The 22,644-nt window shown below is 38.8% G+C and overlaps 1 protein-coding gene across 1 annotated transcript in view; it reads right to left on the minus strand.

Moving 5' to 3' along the window:
* Positions 1 to 22,644, minus strand: part of KCNH5 (potassium voltage-gated channel subfamily H member 5) — a 161,194-nt gene that overhangs the window by 45,294 nt on the left and 93,256 nt on the right. Inside the window, exon 8 of the mRNA XM_069856786.1 lies at positions 6,698 to 6,897. Coding sequence (XP_069712887.1) covers positions 6,698 to 6,897 — 200 coding nt within the window. The remainder of the gene's footprint in view (positions 1 to 6,697; positions 6,898 to 22,644) is intronic.

The raw sequence follows: 22,644 nt of genomic DNA on the forward strand, positions 1-22,644 counted from the left end.
AAAAATGTACAGATTAAGAGTGTGTCTAAAACATATTCTTCCAGTCTAAAACATATTTCTTCCAGGAAATGTTTAAGTATTTAAAAAAAAACACACCCCCAGTTGGAAAACCCTACAAGAAGGCTTAGCAAATACTATGGAATCTGTTAAGACTTGTTAACAGAAAGAGCAGAGGTCAGTGAATCACAAACACTACTATCTGCAATTCTTTTTCAGCACACAGGATTCTCACTTCCTTGGGGTTGTAGCTAGGGGATATATTGGCTGATATTTAAGCAAAGAGCTCACATATTATTACTGCTGGAATAACGAGGACCGTTTCCTTAATTAATAACTTTAAGAAATATTGGCAATACTAAAAAGTGGTCAGCTTTGACAATAAATAAAATAAACTCCTTGTTACAGGCTACTGAAAACTCTTTTTATTTTGTGGAGAAAGGCTACTCTGGGTTTTCAGATGTGTTTAGCAGTCATACTCAAGATCAGTTCTTTCCAAAAAACCACAATATCCTCTAGATACCTGACCAATTTATTCTGATTTTTAGAAGAATTTGGCTCATTTAAGCATTGGATTCTTTTACAGATCCAGCAAAATTGTTACATTTGGCACTGGATGGAGGACAAAGATACAAAGGTAAGGAATCAGTTGATAATTTTGTAAGTAACTCAAAGTTGATGTATGGTCTGAGCTGTTACCAACTCTGTGTGCATTAGGGTAACCTTTAATACATCATTGGATAACTTGGCACTAAGAACTGAATTTTTGCAGCAACAGTGCATTTTAATTGCCCTGAAATCCAAGGTCACTTGAATTAAAATACTCAGAAACAGAAACCTGAAAATCAAGTCTAGTAAGCTGAATTTCACTTGTTTTCTCACTAATAGTAGATAAGCTGAATCAGTAGTCAAAATCATAAGATTTAATGATATAGCAACAAAATTAACTGGGTTTTAACTGAGCAACAAGAGTTAGAGACATTAAAAAATCCCTAGAAATAGGCTTTAGATTACATCAAATTCAGTATTGTCAGCACAGATAGAGTCTGGCTAAGGATGTGAAAAAGAGGGGAAGATGAGAGGCATCACCACATGTCATAAGGAATCAAATGGTTCACCAGCTAGGGCCTGCTGGTTTGTCTAATGCACTGAAAAGTGTGGCACAATAGTAACATTCACTGATGATCCCAAGTAGCAGATCCCAGGTTTCCTAAGGGCTGTAAAGACAAATTTTTTATTGTTTTCACGATTTGCTATAACATCTATCCCAAGCAGAGCCATTATATGACCTTCTAATGGGGAAAAGGATAGCAGACTACAGGGAATTCTATCATTAAAAATCAACTTCTTAGATAAAAGACAGAAAAATAAACATCAGAAAGAACGTGGCATACATCAAAGAATCTCTCAAGTCACAACTTTTTCTGGAGTGACAACTTCTGGCACAAAGACCAGCCTTGGAAAAATGGAGTCAATCAATGGATTATTTTATTTTGTGCTTCTGGAGATGGCTTTATTCTCTAACATGCAGCATTATGTAAAGACATTCAAGGGTAACAGCATTAGTAAAAGAGATTTGGAGAAGACCTTACCCTAGATGTGGTCCCTGGAACTGACAGCCTTTCTGTCAGCTCCATCCCTTAATGGCAATGCTCAGGAAAATATCCAACCCATCTACCCAGATGCTTCTTCCCCCAGAAATGCCCTCATGTGCTGCTCCATAGCCATGGTGAATAGCCCTGTCATTTCCTCAGTATGACAGGTTCATTGTTTAATCTGTTCCAATCCCAAAATGAACACATCTGAGAGGCAGAGATAATTGTGAATAATCTTTCCTGGCTCTGCACAGTGCATACAGTAGGTAAATAATCCATACCATACGTAATGGTGAAACAGAAATCCCCGCTGGTGCATAGGCCCCCATTCTTGGACCGATGTGATGGTTAGTGAGACCTTAACTCTCCTGCATCCCAAAGAACCGTGGATTGCAACCGTACCTGGTCCTAGCTCAGCTCTGTGAGGCGAGGGAAGATTTCTTGTTCACCCCGTCCCGATCTGCAAGGTACGCTCAACAACCTCGCCTCTACAACGAAACAAAAACACTTGTCCAAACGATTATTACCTTCCCTCTTCAGTAGGGAATTGTATGTAGTTGTCACACCTAATTCTGTAGAAGTTCTCTTTGGCCACGAAGCTTGGAAGCCTTCTACCCCAGTCATCCACGAGGAAATCCAGCCAGCACTTACAGACACCTCTGTGCAGTGGGACACTGCAGGAATAGCAGCCTGACTCCCCTTTTTATCTCAGGATATCACAAATTATTACTGCAGCTCTAGAAGATTTTATTAACAGCAAACACAACTCAACTGCATTGTCCTTCTGCAGATTAATGCTTAATAAAGTTACAGTCTGTGTCTATTTACCATAAACCCTTCTCTTCTGTATGAAAGCTTAGTGGGCAAGCAGTCAATGGTTTTAATACTGTGTTATTTTCCCATTATTTCCATTTCAGTCACTGCAAAGTGGAATTGGTTCTCATTATTCAAGTCGTCTTTAATGCTTAGGTTAAGAATAAATAGAAGCCCTTCTTTCTTTCAACCTATGGCTTTTCTGAAGGAATCAACTGTTAAAACATGATAGACATTTATTTAATTGCTTTCTGAGCAAATCCTAAAGTCATATAACAGCACAGAGGTCAAGAAGAGAAAATCTTGTGGTTTTACTGATACTTCAGAACGTTATCATTAGATGAGGCTTTAAGACATTTGCATGTTAGTTAATGGTTGTTCTGCTTTAATGTATAATGACCTATTTCTTACAGAAGAGCTAATACCTATAAATTTTTCATTTTCTGCCTAGAGATTTCAATAAAAACTAAGAGATATGAATTCATTGTGTATTTCATAAATCAGATTATTACTGTAAAGATTCTTTTCAGCTGCTTAAAAATGATCATATGCAGAGAATATACTGCAGGTTCTGCTGGATGAGAGATCTGTTTAGCACATAAAGGCTTCTTAGTTTTGTCATGTTTTTATTTCTGCTCATTTTTAGACGAATAACCCTGAAAAGTGTAGCATTAAACATAAAAATATTCCATCTTGTTTGAGCCACTGTTACACTAGGAGATAAGAGTTGGTGTGCATGTATTACATTTATCATCCCAGCTGTCAGACGAGGGCTCTCATGTTTAAGTGATTTAAGATTATGGATCAGAGGCCACTTGCTTCCCCTTAAGTAATAATAATAAACACATTAATGCTTTTAATGTCATTGTTAATTCCTTATTTGTGAACACTCAGACAGGCTGCCGCGCTGTGGTTTGAAGACAGGATTTGAAGATGAGCTATTCCCAAGGAGAACAGGGAAGCCAAAATTGTGTGCTTAAGGCACCATCACTTCCATGTGGGAGAACAAGTCGTCTTCCACATACAAGGACAACAGATCAAGGCTTTAAAACAAAAGTTTGGGACAGCTTGCTCTCACAAGCAGCAAGGACTAGACCTTCATCACACTTCCTCCATCCTAACTTTCACTTTGCCTTCAGTTCTTACCTAAAGACTCATCCTTACCAGTCTTAGCCAACATCTTCTTTGGGATTACACAACAAATGATTCATTCAGGGATAGGTATCTGAGGTCTGATGCAATAAATCTACAAATTTAAGTGATAGCAATTCCAATCAAACTATTAATTCATATTTTAATTTCAAGCATATCAATTTGAGATCTTTACCTATCAAAGAAATATAGGCGTATGTGTTTAGTTTTACTCCACCAAATTGCTAGGATTGTTCATCACCATAGGGATCTACTGTAACACTCATATAAGAAACCTCATTCTTTGTTAGTACATTAACTTTCTTCTTGTTTAAATTTGGATTTCAAAACAAAGCCACTTCAACATGCTGAGTGACTGAATGAAATTTATTATAAATTTGTGGCAAATGATGTTGCAAAACATGTTCCAGTATGCAGATATATTTAGAACGATTTAGGATGTAATAGTGTATGCTAGGTTGAAAAACACCCTTGCATGATGGAAACTGTCTGAGCTGTCTGATGGAAACTGAAAAGCTGAGAAATTCCTCACTAATTATCATGTGTCATGAGCACACGTTTGCAAGATAATATGAAGCTTACTGAAAATTTCATAAATATTAAAAAGAATGGGTAATGATGTGATGCAAAGGTATCCAGACAACAGACTGGTCAGAATCTTGTTACTGGAGTTTTGAAAATGAGACTGGAAGAAACCCCTAAGGTCACATCCAGGCTGTCAGACAAAGCAGTGCAGAGAAGTAATTCAAGACCCAGGGCTGTAATCCCCTATTCCAACCTACACTGGAGCACTACATGGAACTTCACTGTGTCTACAGTAATAAATCTGACTTGGCTTTGTGTACCTTGGAGGTGCCTACAGTGTGCTCCTGTCTACTTGCAGCTCCAGGGTTAGTACAGATGGATTCAATTTAAATGAAGAGAGACTTACTATAGGGCTTGAAGGGGTAATGAAGTAATTAATGCAAGAGAAACGATCCACTCTGCATGACTCGTCTCTAGGACTGTATGGCTCTTTGTACTACTTCTCGGCTGGAATTTACATTTTCTCATTTGTTTTGGTGAAGCACATTGTAACACCTTCCTGTATGGAGATAAGGGTAGGAAGGCTGCCTGGCTAAGATGCAGCTTTCCACCCTCTTGCTAAAACAAAACCTGACTTTGGCTAAGGTCCTGCAGCTGAAAGCAAACTGCCTGATCCTTACACTCATACAGACCCAGGGACGCTCAGCACAGCCACTACTAGCTGCTGGTGCTGTTGCTTTTGCAGACTTGCAGGCTGTAACAGATACAAAACTCTAAAATATTCAAACTGGTGCTCACGTTCTTACGTTTCTCTTGTCTCTGATCTTCTGTAACACAGGCTTTTCTGAGAAGTTTGATTAGATGCAGCTACAGATGTCCAGGTGCAGAGGTTCCTGAAATCTTTCCACTATTTTAAATAGGTTTTGGATCTAGGCTTAAGTTTGGGCAAGACTTTACCAAGGGAAAATTGTTAAGAACCTAAGTTACAGATTTTTCAGCCATATTAATTCTCTAGCTAAGCAGCCACTACTGTCTTACAGACCAGAGAACACTGCTTACCATGAGTTGAACATTATAGCTCCAACTGCATTTTTATAACCTATAAAACCAGACATGCGGAAACTATGGAAGGAAATTTCAGTAATTAAAGCATAGGTTCTCCTAATTAACTGCAAAGCATCGTTAAAATCTAATGAAACTGCAGTGAAATAATACAGGATTCTGGCTTAATTGCAAGGAGACAAATGCAAATGAAAGTTGAATTTTCACATGGTTTTGAGTTTACACAATAGGACTGAATGCATTTACGGTATTTCAAAATATAAAAGCTCACTTTAAACACCGCAAAAGTCAGCGCTAACAAGTTAGGTTATTAGTTTCTAAGAAGTTAACAAATTGAAGAATGTGGCATGCTGAAGCACAAGAATCAAGGAAATCACAATCTTTGTTACTTAAAATAGTTGTATTTGTGAGGGTAAACTGAATTTCACAGCGGATGATTAATAAGATAACTGCTGTTGCATCAGCATGACTTAAGACTAAATTTTTCAGTGTAGCAACTTCACCTTGGCATATCTGAACAAGCTGCATCTTCATTCCGTATTAAGCAAAAGATTCAACTGAAGCAAGAACTTCAAATCTCTGCAAGCACTAGACATTTTAAGATATTAAACTGCCAGATGCTTCCTTACCCTCCCTTGGACACTTGCCTTATAAGTTCTAGGAGGTTAATCTTCATGGAAACGAGCCTGAATGCCTAATTTCAGCCGATTTAAAGTATATCAAGTCCACAGAAGCCACAGGATCATTGCCTATCTTCACTGACCACAAACCTAGACCTAAAACTGTTATATCTACGTTCAAGATATTGCAGGTAGAAACCCTCCCATCTGACTTCAGCTCTCTAAAATATCCAAGGCTACACGGACTTACTGCACATATCATGGTGAAAGAGAGGCACTGATCACAATTCATTTGGTCTGTCCTGGCACATGATGAATCACTCTCCAAAGACGACCCTCTCCCTTAACCAGCTTTTAAAGAAATCTAGATGACCCGTCCTTTCTGAGGGCCAGAGCCCTGTAGGATTTCTACCCAGCATGGCTGCCAGCTGTGCCACGTTCCTAACAAAGTCCTTAAGTTCTAGCCAAGAGATTTTAGCTCAGGGAGATCAATCTCTACTGCCATTAAATCCTATACTAATTATGCTGATGGATATGTCAATGTCCTGGGCATCAGCAAAAGTTCCAAGCCAATCAAACTCATTTAATTGCAACTCACAGATGCCAATAATTTTCAGAATAATACTGATCTAGGTTAGACTCCAAATTATGTTCTCGGACTAATTTGAAGACCGATTTCCCATTGATTTTGATAGTTAAGTACATTAAAATTATTTAATTTTGGAACACAGAAAACATTTACCATAATGAAAAATAAAGGCATATTGCCTGCAAAACAGTTTTTTTATTAAAGCATCCAGTTTTTGATCCAAACGCAAACATAATTATGAAGTAGCATGCAATTAAAAATTTGTTAGTAAGTTATATGCTGTATTACAACACACAATAGACACATACTCTTGCTATCTAAATTGTTACCTCATATACTCATACCTTCTCTGTGTCAATTCCTTTAGACATGGACCAGGTTGAGACAATATAATCCATGACTCTTTCACTAAGGCCTTTTGGGACTTGATATAGTTTTAGGAAATCCCTCACATTGTTCAGCATCTCATGGTATCGGTTGGTGTTGGCATACATTTGCTGGAAAATGGTGGTGACGTTTCCAAAAATAGTTGCATAAAGAAGAGCTGAAAGAAACCAAAGGTAATTAAAAATAAATATGCATGGTCTGGTAAATGGTACTCAGAATTTAAGGATAAAATCAAAGAATTTTATGTATGGTTACAAATCACTGCAAATACATAGGTGTAAACTGAAAATTTTTATGCACGCACTCTCACAAACATACATGTATAGTTATTTATTGAGTTTACCCACACAACTCATGCAGCCACCCAGTGTGCATTCATTTACAAAATTAGTCATACAAGTAATGTCCACACATGGAGTTACTTGAAAATAGCTCATGCATTTTAACTGTATACCCTATTCTAATCCAAACTAATTTTCAGATGTAGCTTCAGCCTGCCAGTAAAACTTGAAGGCACTATCCAAAGAATCATGTGGATCTCCTGCAAGATCACCTCAGCTAGCATGTGCTATGAGTAGAGAATGGCCTCAGTGCCAATGGAGAAATGAAACAGAGGAGAAAGGAACACGGAGAGCCTAGCAAGGAGGTATCTACGCAAATAGGGTCCTGTGTCAATGGCCAAGATGTGCACAAGAAAGACCCGGGGTAGCATTTCACAGTACAATTTCCCAGCCATTCCCAGAAGATGACTTGGTATGTCATGTCAACTCTAGATGCCAGTCATTAATGATACCAAAGAGAGAAAAACTGGATCAGCAAACAACAGAAAGTCCTACTGCTGAAGGCACACAACTAGGGCATGGGGAGGACAGGGCAGAGCAGGAAGCGCTACCTCCAACCCACGTCTAGAGTTATTTTCCCTTCTGGTTTGACTCTCCCCTTTCCAAACATGCCACCAATACTGTCAAGTTCAGCCAGTAGAGCTGTGCAACTCCAAAAGAAGACATGCCATATTTGAGAAAATCACATTTTAAGTAAGCCTTTCCAACTGTAAAGGCATCAACCTCACTATACTGATACAAGTGTGAGGCAGTGAACACTATTTGATGGAAAACAGATTTCTGAAGCCTAAATTTGGCAAAGCATTTCAGTAAAGACATCTTTACCAGTGCTGCTTTGAACAGTGGTGGATTGATGCTTTTAAAATCAAACAAGTTTAAGGTGCCTTATTGAGTCACAGTACAATTAGCCTTACAAGCAAGCCCAAAATTGCTTTCTTCCATTAGGAAGATTACAGATTTTGAAGAAAAGGGAATCATTCAGATATCTTACAACACCAGTGTGAGGCACTATTTCTGCTTTTGACATTATCAAATACACAGAAATGTCCCTGTCATTTTTAATAATCTTTGTTCCAAGGTACTTTATAGCAGAATGCAGCTAAGCATTTCCACATAGCTTTTTTTTGAAAAATAACTGCAGACTACAAATGGCAAGAAATAACCCACTGTGAAATGAAACATGCCTTCCATCTCTCAGTGCACAATGCCTTCCCTCTACATGATACGTTTCTGTTTCATTCCAGAAAACTCACTTTGTTTCATACTAATTTAGAATTGTTCATCAATCCTATTTGAGAGGTGGCATTTTGAAAAAAACTTGGTGCTTTCCTAAAACCTTTCTTATACAAAAATTGCACTTCCATTTCTCACAGTGCTTTATACTATATCCAAGTAAAAATCAGATGCGGAAGTTCATCAGAAATACAATGTTCACTGTTTCTTGGAATTTTTCATCTTAACACATAGGAACATAATAAACAGGGTCACACAGCATGTAGCAAAGATGAACAAGATGTTTCAGTTTTAGAAAACATGGCAGATTAATACTCTATGTGACATCCAGAAATAAACCTCTTTTAAAGTAGTTTTTTGCCCTTGCTTTACTGATTGGTGCATCATACCTGCTAGCTACTGAAAGGATTTCTCTACCTCTGTACCCCTTCAGATACACATTTCTTCACCAAAAGCGTTGTCAAGCATTGGAACAGGATGCCCAAGTGGTTGAGTCACTATCTCTGGAGGTATTTAAAAACCGTGTAGATGTGGTGATTAGCAACATGGTTTAGTGGTGGGCTTCACAGTGTTAGGTTTATGGTTGGACTTGTTCTTGAAGGTCTTTTCCAAACTAAATAATTCTATGATTCTCTACCCACTAACTCAGAGTGTAAGAACATTGTGATTATAAAAATGTCTAGATGGATGAATGTCACCTGAATTTTTTCTTTCTTTTTTTTTTTTTTCCCATTTTTGCCACTCTCTTGAATTCCTGTAGTAGGACAAACATGATAAAGTGCTGCCTTTTCTAAGTGCAGCATTCTTCATCCTTCTAAAGAATAGCTGCTGATTTATCATGAACTCAGCTCATCAGATATGTGAAGGCAGAATATCTCTTGTTTTGCCCTGTGATGTCAAATGCATCTGAAAATGGTTGTGACTATAAATATAAAGAGAAGTCATAACCATCAACACAACCCTGTCTTTCTGCATGAGGTAAATTTATGCAAGCCGGTAACTACAGCTAGACTGCATATGCAATTACAATGCATACAACCCAAATGGCCATGCAAACCTAAATAGAAGATACAGCCTGATTCAAAATGTGACACAGTGCCCTGTAAGGTTGGGAAAAAAATGAGATTCAACTCTGACACCTGCCAGGCTGGGAAGAGCTAAGAATGACATAGTGAAAACAGCTTGCCTGAAGCAACTGGCACATATTACCTCCTTCACCAAAAAAAAATAAAAAAAATAAAAAGGCTCTTCAGCAGAGACAATTTGTAGAAAATATACAGCTGGAGGAGAAATCCTAGTTCTGTGTCTCTTAATAGAGGGTCCTGGAGAGTTGTATTTAAAAAAAGTATGTTTGCTCTAGAAATTAAGGACAGAATAAATCATTGGATCAAGCCTGCAAAATTGCTGGAAGCATTACCCAGCAGTACCTCTCTAAACCAGAATTCACAAGCCTACACAGCATAGAGTCTGCACAGACAAAACCAACATTATTCCTCTGTTGGAAATCAAAGCCCTTCTTTGCCTTTTGTTGGAAATGGTAAAGACAAAGGGTTGAGTTCATCTAACTGTTCCACTTCTCTTACAGGTTACTGCATGTGAGGCATTTAAAAGGAATACACTTAGATCTTCACGGCTTTGAAGCTGTAACTCAAAACTCTCCTAGCTTGTGCTGCTGCCCTATGCCAACACTGGTAGCTGCTAGGACCAGTTTGTTGGTTTTTGATGGAGAGCAGGGTTTTCAAAATTTGGCATGGAAAACCCATGTCTCTCTGTAAATCAGCTCGCCATCCCTTTTCTCTATATGATACCTAGAAAAGGCAGTCATTTTTAAACAGTTGTTATTTATTGTTTTGCAGGTCTTGGTATGCAACTAAACTAGTTTGTCCTGATAAGGAAATAATAAATACAGAACTAAAATAATTCACATTGCATTTGTAACACCTGTTGTGACACTCCTGTACAGGGAAAGCGTCCTCTGCTTGGAAGGGTCTACTGAAAAGATGATAGTCCACCTTAAAAATACAAGTAATCTGCCTTTGTTCCTCCTAACCCAGCTTCAGGCCGGGGTAATTGCATGAGCAGCAAATATGACAGAGATGGGACAGAAGAGAGAGGTGAGCAGACAGATGGCAGAGACGTCTCAGCTTAGAAGCCATCAACCTCTGGAGCCCGTTGAATCCCCTATGCACAGATGCACATGTGCAAGCACATGGCCACACATGGATGTGCTGGCAAGCATCTAACACCGCCCTTGCCTTTCTCAGCCTTTAGAGGTTTAAGACTGTCCATGAATGACACATGGTTTAGTGTTTGATAGGAATGGTTGGACTCGATGATCCAGTGGGTCTCTTCCAACCTGGTTATTCTATGATTCTATGATTCTATAATTAGAAAATGAAGATTTCTCAGAGCACTCCTATTTAATGAGCAAATGCTGTATTGCCAAGTGTGAACCTTACCCCTCATCTTTTTAAAAAAAAAAGCAGAGGGGCACTGCTGAGGGCACTTCTGCTGTATTTTATTTATTTTTGGCAAGGGGAGCTGGCAGTAATGATCATTTGCAAAGGCTTCTGAAGAAAATAAAACACTATGCCTCTCTTGATAGTAAGAGGATTTAAACAATCTCTACAGAGATCTCTAAGGGTAGACATCCGCTTCATGGAAGAGATGATGCTACAAATGGTGAAGGTGAAATTATTTTACCCAACGTCTTCAAATTACTAGTTAGGTCAAACTGCATTTGTTTACCTTCTTTTTAATATTTCACATTTCTCAAGATGTTTCCATTATGTATCTACAGTCATGCAATGCTCATCTACTTAATTGTCCTGTGTCCGTCAATCTGAAACAAGTCTTCACCAGATTTCATAGAGAACAGTTTGATATAATGATGGATAAATTATTTTTGCTCAGTCCTAAAGGCGAGGTAAGTGGTTCAACTTTTATTTTCATTTCTATCTTTAGAACTGAAAAATCGCTACTACATTATATACAAGGATCTAAGTGTAATATATTTTGGTATCTAAAGTGTGTGTTACTATATTTGTACACACAAAACAGTTTTGAATGATTTAGCAATAGTGTTACGTAAACCCTTACGCCTGTTCAAAAACAAGGAACTTTCTAAAAAAAGACTCAGTGTTACCTAAATTAACCCAAAACATTTCAGATCTCTTATTACCCATTACTGTATGCTAAGTATGTCCAGATAGGAACCTCTGAGTTTAAAGACTGAAGGCTTGATTGAGAGATCTGATTTTACCTATAGTCTGCTTTATGCTACAGTATTATTAATCTAAGCATATACAATATACCTTTAAACCACAATTGCAAAGAAAATGGTGATACCTTGATCCTGGAAGATTATATATATTCAATTTTTGCATACAGAGGCTAGCTGCAACTTCTCAATGATTTTTTGGAATTAGGTACTCCTGTAAGACTATTGGATTAATATTATTAAATCTATATCATTCATGAGAGATTTGATACAAACCCCAATATACAGATACTAGACATAATTATTTGATTTATTTTCTTAAAAGCAGAGCAGTTTTCTGTTATTCCATTCCACCTCACCTTAACACACCTGATTCTCTTGCTGTTCAGTGCGACACCTGGTAGCAAAGTGCATTGTCCATCTCTGAAGTTCAACGGCCTCACTGAGATGCAGCAGCACCACAATAAACAGCTTTCTTCAAGTCCATTAACATTATTCAACAATTACTTAGAAGAAAACAAGCCTTCTAAGCCCCTGCTTTTATCATTTTTCTACAGCACTTTTTTGATGTCTTCTCTATCCTGCCCTACAGCCTCAGCCTCCCACCTCCGCCCCAGAGCAACACATCTGTCTGCCAGCTGTGCTAGTGAGAGCACTGACACAATCCCATGGTTTTACAGGTCTTCAAAAGGCCAGGTTTAATTTTGAATCCTTGGATCCAACAAAAAATGGGCTGTTAAAATATATTCCCCTTTTCTAGCAATGCTAATACCAGTTTTACAGCAGCATTCGATCAGTGCCCTAAGCTGACCCTCATTTTTACTCCTCATTTACAGGGAGAGGATGTCAACACCAAAGCATACCAGTTTTCACATTTTAATCCCAAAAGTACCCAAAGTAAAAAAAAAAAAAAAAAGTCTTTCCTACAATTACACTTGCAGCATATAAATGTACTATCCCATGCCACTATAATCCAATATATTTATGCTCCCATAAGGTCCAACGAAGCATTGCTACGTCTGTTTGCAGAGGAGATGCTAATGGGCAAAGGTCTGGATTCAGCAGAGAACTTCAGCTCTAAACTTCTCAGCAACATCATCTAACTGCTGAAATCAGAGGGGAGTTGGGCATTACTGTATCTAGGTGAACGCTCACCGTGGCTGTCTTGAATCCATCATTCCCATTGCCTGTATGATTTGCATACAGGGCAGGCATCCAGATTCATGTCCCATATGGCCAGCACAGGGAGGTGGTGGCCCTTCATGCAAGCCTGTATCCCACGCTGCAGTCACATAAATGCAGAGCTCCCCTGTGAGTCCTTGTTTTCCTGACCCAATGCCTTCTTAATGCTATAGTAAATTAAGAGGATAAAGATAATAATGATTAATCTCTAAAATCCCTGTTCACATTGATGGGATATTTGTTTGATGAGAACTAAATAATTACATAATTAAGAGGATTGTCAGTAGTAAACTGTAGGAACTTACAGTCACTATTCTTCCCATTATAAGGGACACTGCACAGCAGAGTGGAACAGCTGCTTTAGAGGCGGTTACTCATTTTGCATACTTTCTGCAAAAATTCTTGTAGAAATAAGGGCTTTCAACTGCACTTGTACAGTTATTGGGAGCTTTCTTTCATGAGAACACTTAGCTAACTGAAAATATTTACTTTAAAGCTCCAGTGCCTCTCCACCATGCAAATATGATGAGCTGACTTTATTTCTGCACAAAAATGCAATCCAAAACTGGCCAAATTGGTACCGTGAAACACAGTACCATGTTTTACTGAGACAATCATAAATTAGGGCTAAAAGGTAGATATCAGTGTTTTTGTCTGCTAACCCTGAACAAGCGAGGGACATATGCTGAAGTTTGCTGAAGTTTCTCAGTAGCCCAGGCAATAAAATTACCCATTGCCTCTCTTAAGGATGAGGAGCCAAGGGCTACCTGCATCTTGGCTTGTATCAGAAACGGCGTGACCAGCAGGTCCAGGGAGGTTATTCTCCCTCTGTACTCGGCACTGGTGAGACCGCTCCTCGAATACTGTGTTCAGTTCTGGGCCCCTCACCACAAGAAGGATGTTGAGGCTCTGGAGCGAGTCCAGAGAAGAGCAACAAAGCTGGTGAGGGGGCTGGAGAGCAGGTCTTAAGAGGAGCAGCTGAGAGAGCTGGGGTTGTTTAGCCTGGAGAAGAGGAGGCTGAGGGGAGACCTCATTGCTCTCTACAACTACCTAAAAGTAAGTTGATAGTAGGGTGCTGGCCTCTTCTCCCAAGTGGCAGGGGACAGAACAAGAGGAAATGGCCTCAAGCTCCACCAGGGGAGGTTTAGGCTGGACATTACGAAGAAATTTTTCACAGAAAGGGTCATTGGGCACTGGCAGAGGCTGCCCAGGGAGGTGGTTGATTCACCTTCCCTGGAGGCGTTTAAGGGACGGGTGGATGAGTTGCTGAGGGGCATGGGTTAGTGATTGATAGGAATGGTTGGACTCAATGATCCAATGGGTCATTTCCAACCTTGTGATTCTATGATTTTATGATTCTATGCTAAGCAGCTTGAAATCACAGTTCACACACATCTTCCCTGCTCAACGTCCCCTACCACAGCCATCCATGTTATTAGATTTCCTTGTTATTTACCTGAGAAATGGTGCAACACAGCAGAAATACAGCCCTGCCCAAGCTCAGTGGTCTCCTCTTGGCATTTGGATGCTATTTCCTGCATTTTCTTTCATTTGGAAAGCTTTGCGTGTTTTGGACCTGCTTTTTTCCTTATCACGCTGTTCAGAGTTGTTGAGCACCATATGGGAAGGCACAGCCTGAAACGTGGCTTCAATTACACCACAACAGGCAGCAGGGCAAATAGAATTACCCTGCATTAACTGAGTGGCAAAAACCTTACTCTGCCTGGAAAAATCATATCTTGTAGCGGTGGGGCCCTAAATCTGGAAACTTCTTCCCCAAGAACTCTGCAGTATAAGGCTGAGAGTTAGGGCTTTTTCTACATAATTCATACGCAGTGGAAGTTGGGTCTAATGGGTCACAGCTTTTTGAGGTGACAGTTGGGGGAGGAATATTTAAGTTTCCATTTATAGGAACATTATGACATAAAATCAGAGAATAATTCACTAGTGAAATGAGCTAAACCATTTCTTATACTAAAGCTTCATCAATTTGTTTCTTCAGAAATCCATCCCTTTCTTACCAAATGGCACATCTAGCATTTCACACGCTGCATAAAGTCTAGCAATGGTAAATATTAATTACAACACAATCACCTCCCTGGAGGAATTACAGTCAGTGCAGAAGGAAAGTAGAGGCACAGTAGATGACCATAATTCATGAGAACTATGTTTGTCATGAATGCCAGCAAGCCCATGTGTCCAGCACTTTGTTCCGTCCCTTATTTATAATATTCTTCATTTTGAACATTATCTTTCACATTGCTTCATTTTCATGCAAATCTCTCCAATACTTTGAAAAAAGCTGAACTGTGTCAGACAATCATCGACCAATATCATAAATCTTCCACTTTCCCTTCTCCATCAAAGAAATAAAGCAGGTGCTTTCCCCGAGTCCTGTCTTTAGTGTTATTATTGGCTGGCACTGAGATCTGTGGCTCAAAGCCATCCCATGTACCTTCCTCACTGGGCCTCACCATGTCAAAACTGTCATCAGTAACAAGCACAAGACACAAAGGGTCTCCAACACTATTAAATGGAAACAGAGGAACCAAAGGAATCATCACCAGAAAAAAAGGTCTCTGAGCAAAGTTGGCAGCTGTCAGTACTGCCACGTGAAACAACTTGACAGCTTGTTGCTGGATTTGAGCTATGAGGGTTTTTTTCTGTTGTGGATTTTCTTTTTTTCTTTAATATTTTTAACGGAATTTTTTAGTGAGACACCAAGAAGTTCTTGTCACATTAAGATGAAGCGAAGATAACAATGTTGCTGGAGGCAGAATGCCAAAAACATCACTTGCACACTGAAGAACACCACCTAAACTGCGTGTCTTGTTAAAATATAATAGGAAATTTGTAAACACACCTTCAAAGTACCGGACTGTACTAGAAAATATTTTTAGCTCTCTGCTCCTAGGCTTTTTTTTCTGTGTATGCCAGTGTAAAACTTTGTGCTGTAAAAATCTACGTGTTGGTGTGTTTCAGGTACTCAGAAACAGACATATATATACATGAACATTCATAGAGGTACACCTGTATCTAAGTGTAACGGTCAAGATCTAATATGAACGGGCGCAGACCTTCTGCAGTCATTTTCCTTCCAGCCTTCTAATTTGTTCATTCATTCCACTTCTTTCAAATGTAACTAACTTTACTTATTTAATTGAATGTTCAATTTTATCTCAGCATAATTAATGAGAATGGATTTGGGACAATTAGACAAGTGATTCCAGCTATAAAAACAGGCCATGGATAGTCCTGAGAGGTGTAGTAAACACAACTGCTTGCCTAACAGTGCATTCTAATACAATATTTACCTGAAAATATTATTTAGATAGAGCATAGGTAAAGCATGCCACTTCTATTCAGTAGTTCTTTCTTCCTGTATTTTAATTCATAAAACTGAACTCTACATGAGGATACATTTTTTATGCAATTATAGAGTATTTTTAGGAACAAAAGGAATAAAATAAAGCACTGAACTGTTAAAATTAAAAGCCTCAGCTTTGGAGATGATGTTTACACCCTATTATTTTCAGAGTAACTTTGCTTTATAAAAAGACCACAAAACTCCGTACATTGAACTGAACAATAGAACTGAATGCTTCTTACTCATCTACATCATCTAAGAAACAGTTTCTCTCTAATTCTCAGTCCTGCCAATCCAATATCTCTGGACAGAGCCAAGCAAAACTTCGTATCTAAAATTTTCTATGCAACACTGACAGTCAATCTCAAATTAAATTTGCTGTCCCTGAAGTGTTTCCTCTAAAACCAAAAGGGAAAACAAATATAAGAGTTCCACAAAAAGCTGTAACAATTCACCACCAGATTTATGATGTTAAAATCATAGAATAATAGAAGGATTTGGATTGAGAGGGACCTTAAAGATCATCTTGTTCCACCCTCCCTGCCATGGGCAGGAACACCTTCCAAAATATCAGGTTGCTCATAGCCTCATCCAACCTGGTCATTTCCTCCAGTTTTATGCTTGTAAACCTTTGAAATCTGAACAATGGAAGAAAACGCTATTTTGATGTAAAAAAAAGTCTTAACAGGCTAAGAGAAAATATAATGATCATTAGCTTCACCTCCCTCCCCCCCCAGTTTATATTATTATGGAATATGTTCCACAGAACGCAAACTGAGCACACTGCTAGCAATCAGGGCCAACACAACCCCTTTTTACCTGATTTATTAGCATCAGGTTTTCATTTTGTCAAAGCATCTCTTCCTGTGACTGACATGAAGCCTGCTCCCCACTCCTTCCACAGATCACGCTCGGGCCGGCTGCTGCTCATGGCTGCTCCTCAGCCCCTCTCGTGTTTTGCTGGAATAATGTTGGTTTTATCTATAATATTTCACACTCATATTTTTAGGCTTCCAGGCTGAATTAACTCTACTGTGCTTTGATCATCCACTTTGGGAACCTGTCCTTCATCGTAGCATTGATTTAGCGGCGGCAGATGCTGAGCTGTCACTGAGCCTGACAGCTTCTTCAGAGCTTCCTCGGTGTTCGTCTTGTAAACCAGGCAACAGCCAAGTGAAACCAAACTGCAAAAATGAGCATGTTTTCCACTTTTATACTCAATGAAATCACACATGCTACTCTGTACTGCATCCTTCCAGGAGGAAGGGGGAGGAAAAAAGTTGGCCTCAATTCAGGATTATCAATTAACCCTTTATGTATATAAAGTACATCCACCACCCAGTCCTGACACATTGGAGGGACTATGTTTCAGTCATGGGTCTGTGGCTTTGCTGTCACTCGCCACCACTCAGAGCCACTTCTCATCAGTGGAGAAGTGTCTTTGGGGAAGATATTAGCGTGAATGTGCTTAGCAAGAGGGTTTCATCTCCTACACAACATGGATTTGAATCCCAGTACATTTTGATATTTCTTATGGCACTTGAGAAAACATCTATGATCCTAGGAAGAAGCTCTCCAAGTGCACCTTTGCAAGTGCCACAAACTTGGCACTTGAAGAGCAATGGCATGGCAAAATGGCAGGCAACACCCTAAACCATAAAATCATAGAATAGTTGGGTTGGAAGGGACCTTAGAGCCCATCCACTTCCAACCCCCTGCCATAGGCAGGGACATCTTCCAATAGATCAGGTTGCTTAAACCTTCACCCAGCCTGGCCTTGAACACCTCCAGGGATGGAGCGTCCATCACTTTTCCTGGCAACTTCTTCCAGTGCCTCACTACGCACACAGTAAAACATTTCTTCCTAATACCTCACATAAATTTCCCCCTTTTCAGCTTAAAACCATTCCCTCTTGTCCTGTTCCTGCACTCCATGATAAAGAGCCACTCCCCAGCTTTCCTTTAGGCTGGAAAATACATTTTTTTATTATTTAACAGAGGATCACAAAGTCAGACAGCAATATATATGTAGAACTGGTCACAGGAACTCAGTTTTCAGATGAAACAAGAGCTGTCAAAACACAAAATCAAGCACAATACCTCCACCCATTTCCACCAGTTCCACAGCTCTCCACTACTTCCTTCCCCACAATACCAAGAATGAAAACATTGCTAAAATATTACTAGCCATTGATGCTTTCCTGGTAGAAGGCATTTGAGAATATTCAACCGAACAACAAAAGATTGCATACACTGGCAAACTAAAACAACAAAAACACTGGCTTTTCCTTTTAGCCTCTGTGCAGACATTGCTGAACTCTCCATGACTATGTGAGGCTGCAAAAGTGTCTTTATTTCCTGGCAGCCACTCCTGAAGCTCTCCTCCCCTCTGTCCAACTCCTTCTGATCAGCATTTGTTTCTATCTGATTACCTCTCTGTTTTCTTGCTCACTATTCCAGGAAGGAGATGCTGGAATTAGATTTGCTGCATTTCCATTCCTACATTAACACTAATTTCACTGAAGTCAATGAAATTACATTGATGTCTGGAGAGTATCTGAGGAGAATAATTGAGTGTATTTTATCACTTTCCTTTGACTTTTTTTGTGGTGGTTTCAAAGTATTTTCAAATGTTTCACTAAAATCCATTTATTCTGTTCTTGGATGCTGCAGTGAAGCTACTGTCATTGAGACAATGGTGTTCTTGCTGTAAAGTTCCAGACACCAACTGGAAGATGCCTGGGATGTGTATGGTCAACAGCGATGTGCCCAGCAACATACAACATGACATCAATTGTACGTCTAAGCCAAAATCCTCCCTCTAACTACAGCCCCTTCCAGATACTTGTGGTAAGACTACAAGAAAGAGGGTGGACAGGGTACCTTCTGTCATGGGCTACTCTTTCCAATTTCCATGAACCCAGAGCCCAGGAACTTTCTAAACTGTCCACTGCATCCAAAATATGGTATTTATGAGCTACCAATCAGACATCTCCACCAACCTAAATCCTTTCCACAAAACCATTTCTACTTTTTCTCACAAAATGATGATGAGGTATTTTGTCATGGTATTCTACAAGTCTGGCTGCTCTAGCTTTTACATTGGCCACCCTCAGCTCCCCTTGTGAGAAAGTGAGTAATTGCTCCTCTTCACCTCCTGTGCACCACTCTTGATTTCTATAAGCCTTCCCCCATTGTATTTTCTCAGTCATGAAGAGCACTCGTCTATGTGATCTCTCCTTTTAACAAAGTCGTGGAATTCTTCATTCTCATCATCATTTAGATACTCTTTTTACTCTTACAAAATCTTCTTTTAGAACAGCGCAGTGTGGTGCAATGATGTTAAGTTCAACTGCTTACCTCGAAATCGTGTTTGCCTTTTTTTTGACTGGTACCAAATACTGCACTGACATTTTCAAGGAACTATCTGCAGTAACATCCAGATGTCTTTCCTGACTGCTAACTGCTATAGGTATAGCTGGCTATTTTTTGCCTACATGTACTAATTTGCATGCACTGATACTGAATTTCATCTGTCCTTTCCACAGTTGTTTCTGTGGTGGGATTTATAAGGCAAACCAGAAACCCTAATTTCAGTATTAAGCAGAAAAAAGACCCATTCCGCACAAGGGAGTAGAGCTGCCTTTAAATACAACTACAAGGTAAAGGATAAAAAAAAAAATCTGGGCAAAATTAAATTGTTTCTTAGGGTTTTTTTTTTAGGTATATGCTAGTATCATGGCTTAGATGCTAATAACTGGGAACTTTACACTACAAGCAGGACTATTTCCCAGAGCAGGGCAAATGCAGGTAAAGCTATTCTTTCTTGGATTTTATTCCTGAGTGATTAAGGCAACCCTAGAGGTCCACTGAAAATAAATGAAAGATTTGACAGAATAAAAATGTCACGATGTGACCCAACACTTCTAAAAGTTATGGGATGTCTTTTGAACATTAACCCTTTAGCAGCAAGAATAAGCATGCGTTTTAAAAGCCTCCAGTTTGGCAGTCTCAGTGTCACATCATTGCATGAGTCATTATGGAAAGACGCTGAACATCTACTGTCTTTATTCAAGTAACAGTGAGATCAGCTATGAATCCAAGAGGCTGCTTTAAGTGACCTTGATGCCTTCAATGTTTTTAATCATATTCTGATAGCTGAAAGAAATATGTTTTGTCAAAATCTGATAGCTGAAGGAAAATTTATTACTTCGGTGTCTTTCTTCCCACTTATTCTGCCAGTCCATGAAGCATCCTCAGTTACTTCTCAGCTGTTGAGGCACTTATAATGGGCATGGATGTTATTAATTTCCTTTGCTAAGGACAATGGCATCTGAAATTATAGACAGAATAGGGATTGTACATAGAATGAGGAATTTCAGTCTTCTGGTCCTTCTGTGTTACTGACCTAAACAAGGTAGTCCTACTGCAGGTATCATTCACATTCAGTTGTTCCCACCACTAATTACTTCTGTGAATAAGAAACTGTTTTAAGCCTTGCAGAATGAATTCTTCAAACCCAATGAAAATGGAATTCAACAACCCATTTATTAGTACATCTTTTCAGGCCTTCCAGCCTGCTTGTTCCCAAGCCTCTGCAGTACAGTACATTAATTTCATACTGAACTATTAACTGTAGTTGACTTTGCAAAGCTGTTTTCTTTAAATTTTTTATTCACTTTTGCAAACCCAATCCCAAAGGAGTTCATTTTATTCCCCACAGTTTGTTTGATCAAACTGAAAATACATCCTTTAATCTTTTAAGATATTCAAATTTATTATCTATGGAGCAGAGCTGCTTCATCTCCTCTGCTGATGATTGGGAGAAACAATCTTTCACATACTTCTCATTTTATGTAAGCATTTACTCCTGCAAGTACATATTAGTAAGCATAACATTAGAACACATTTACCTAACCTAAATAAAAACATTTTGAACCAAATTTACAAGCTAACCTGCGCTGGTTCTCAATGATATAATCTCAACTAATTTTTCCCAGAGGTTGTGATCCATAATTCACTGAGGTCAACGGAAAGTAGTTGCTGATGTTAGTGAGTTTTTGAGTTGGCAATAAACAGGTATGTTTAGCTTTTCCTTTGAGAATCTGTATGGGAAGTTTCCCAAAGGCAGGGCAAAAGGCCTTTGGGAAACTATTTCCATTTTTTTTCATGTCTATTCATAGTAAGTTCTTTGCAACATGGATACTGTACATATGGAAGGATAGATAATGTTACTAATTAGGAGCAAATCAAAACCAAAAAATATCACAGCCACTCAATATTTCACATTTTGGCATATATTTTATGAAGATATATGATTCAATTTTGTTCCATACCTGTAGTTTACCTCGATACTTCCTGTTCTATTTCTCATTGGAAAATTCAAAATGAAGTGTTTTATAAAACTGAGACATTTATTGTGTTTAAAAATTATCATTCCTCATTTTATTATTTTGCCACTTTTTTCTAATAAAATAGGTTAAAGATTAGCAAAAAAACCCCAAAGAGAATAACATTTGTGGATTTTCTTCATCTGACATTGTAGTTGTAGAGGATCTTTTAAAGTGAAAGCAGAAATGTAATGTCTTGTTTCTTCCCTATGTTGTATGCTTTCCAGCATCAAAATGAATTTTTTAAAAAATAAAATATCATTTCCTCTTATTTTTTAAAACCTTTCCATCAGAAAACGAAGAGAAGCTTTTTTCTCCAGATTCTTTCTAGTGTAAAAGATCTCAAAAGCACAGAAAGAGAATGAGCAAGAGAAGCCTCTTCTGTTATCTTGAAAACAAAGTTAGGAAGTAAAAAAAAAAAATTATGCGTATTAATTCTTTTCTTCAAAACATGTAATTTTCAATAAAACTAAAGGTTCATCTAAACACTTCCTATGTTATCTGAATAAGTTTCTACCATAAGCTTTTTTTCACTATCTCATTCCCTCCCTTTCTGTCTCCCCCTCATGTCTCCTTTCAGCCTCTGCTCAAGTCGTCCAGAAGTGATGCAGCATATTTTTTACTTTGTTTAGAAGCTTAACTGCCTCCCACCTGACATCACTCTAAGCTCTTCTTCCTCATTTTACGCAGTGTTATTCCTAATTATTTAACCTAATTGATGATGCCTCCTCTGAGTAGAGCTGGTTGCCATGACACTGTAAGAAATGACACCATATTTCTGTATCCCTGGATGTTTCTGAAGAATTCATACAGAACATCTCACTTCCACCAGCTCCTCAGCCTCACATATATTCATAAAAAATAATTCACGATCCGACCTTTACAGCCATGTTTTATCAGAATAATAGGGCTAAAAATGGGGTTTTTTCCTGAAGTTTCTTCTGATAAAACTAGTCAAGACTGCACATCTTTAGCACTCTGGCATATCACAGCACAACTTTGTCACATGAAGCATCTTTAGTTCAGCTGCCAAACGGCAAGGTCTCATCACAAGAGACATGTTTTACTGAAGTAACCATAACTAATAGCTTCATCAGCTTCTGCCCTGTGGCTCCTACTGGAGTTACTAGCAGTATCGAAGACTTGGGGCTCTTTGCAGCCAAAGCTCTGT

This window comes from Phaenicophaeus curvirostris, chromosome 5, assembly GCF_032191515.1.
Source record: "Phaenicophaeus curvirostris isolate KB17595 chromosome 5, BPBGC_Pcur_1.0, whole genome shotgun sequence".
In the NCBI taxonomy this organism is placed as follows: Eukaryota; Metazoa; Chordata; class Aves; order Cuculiformes; family Cuculidae; genus Phaenicophaeus; species Phaenicophaeus curvirostris.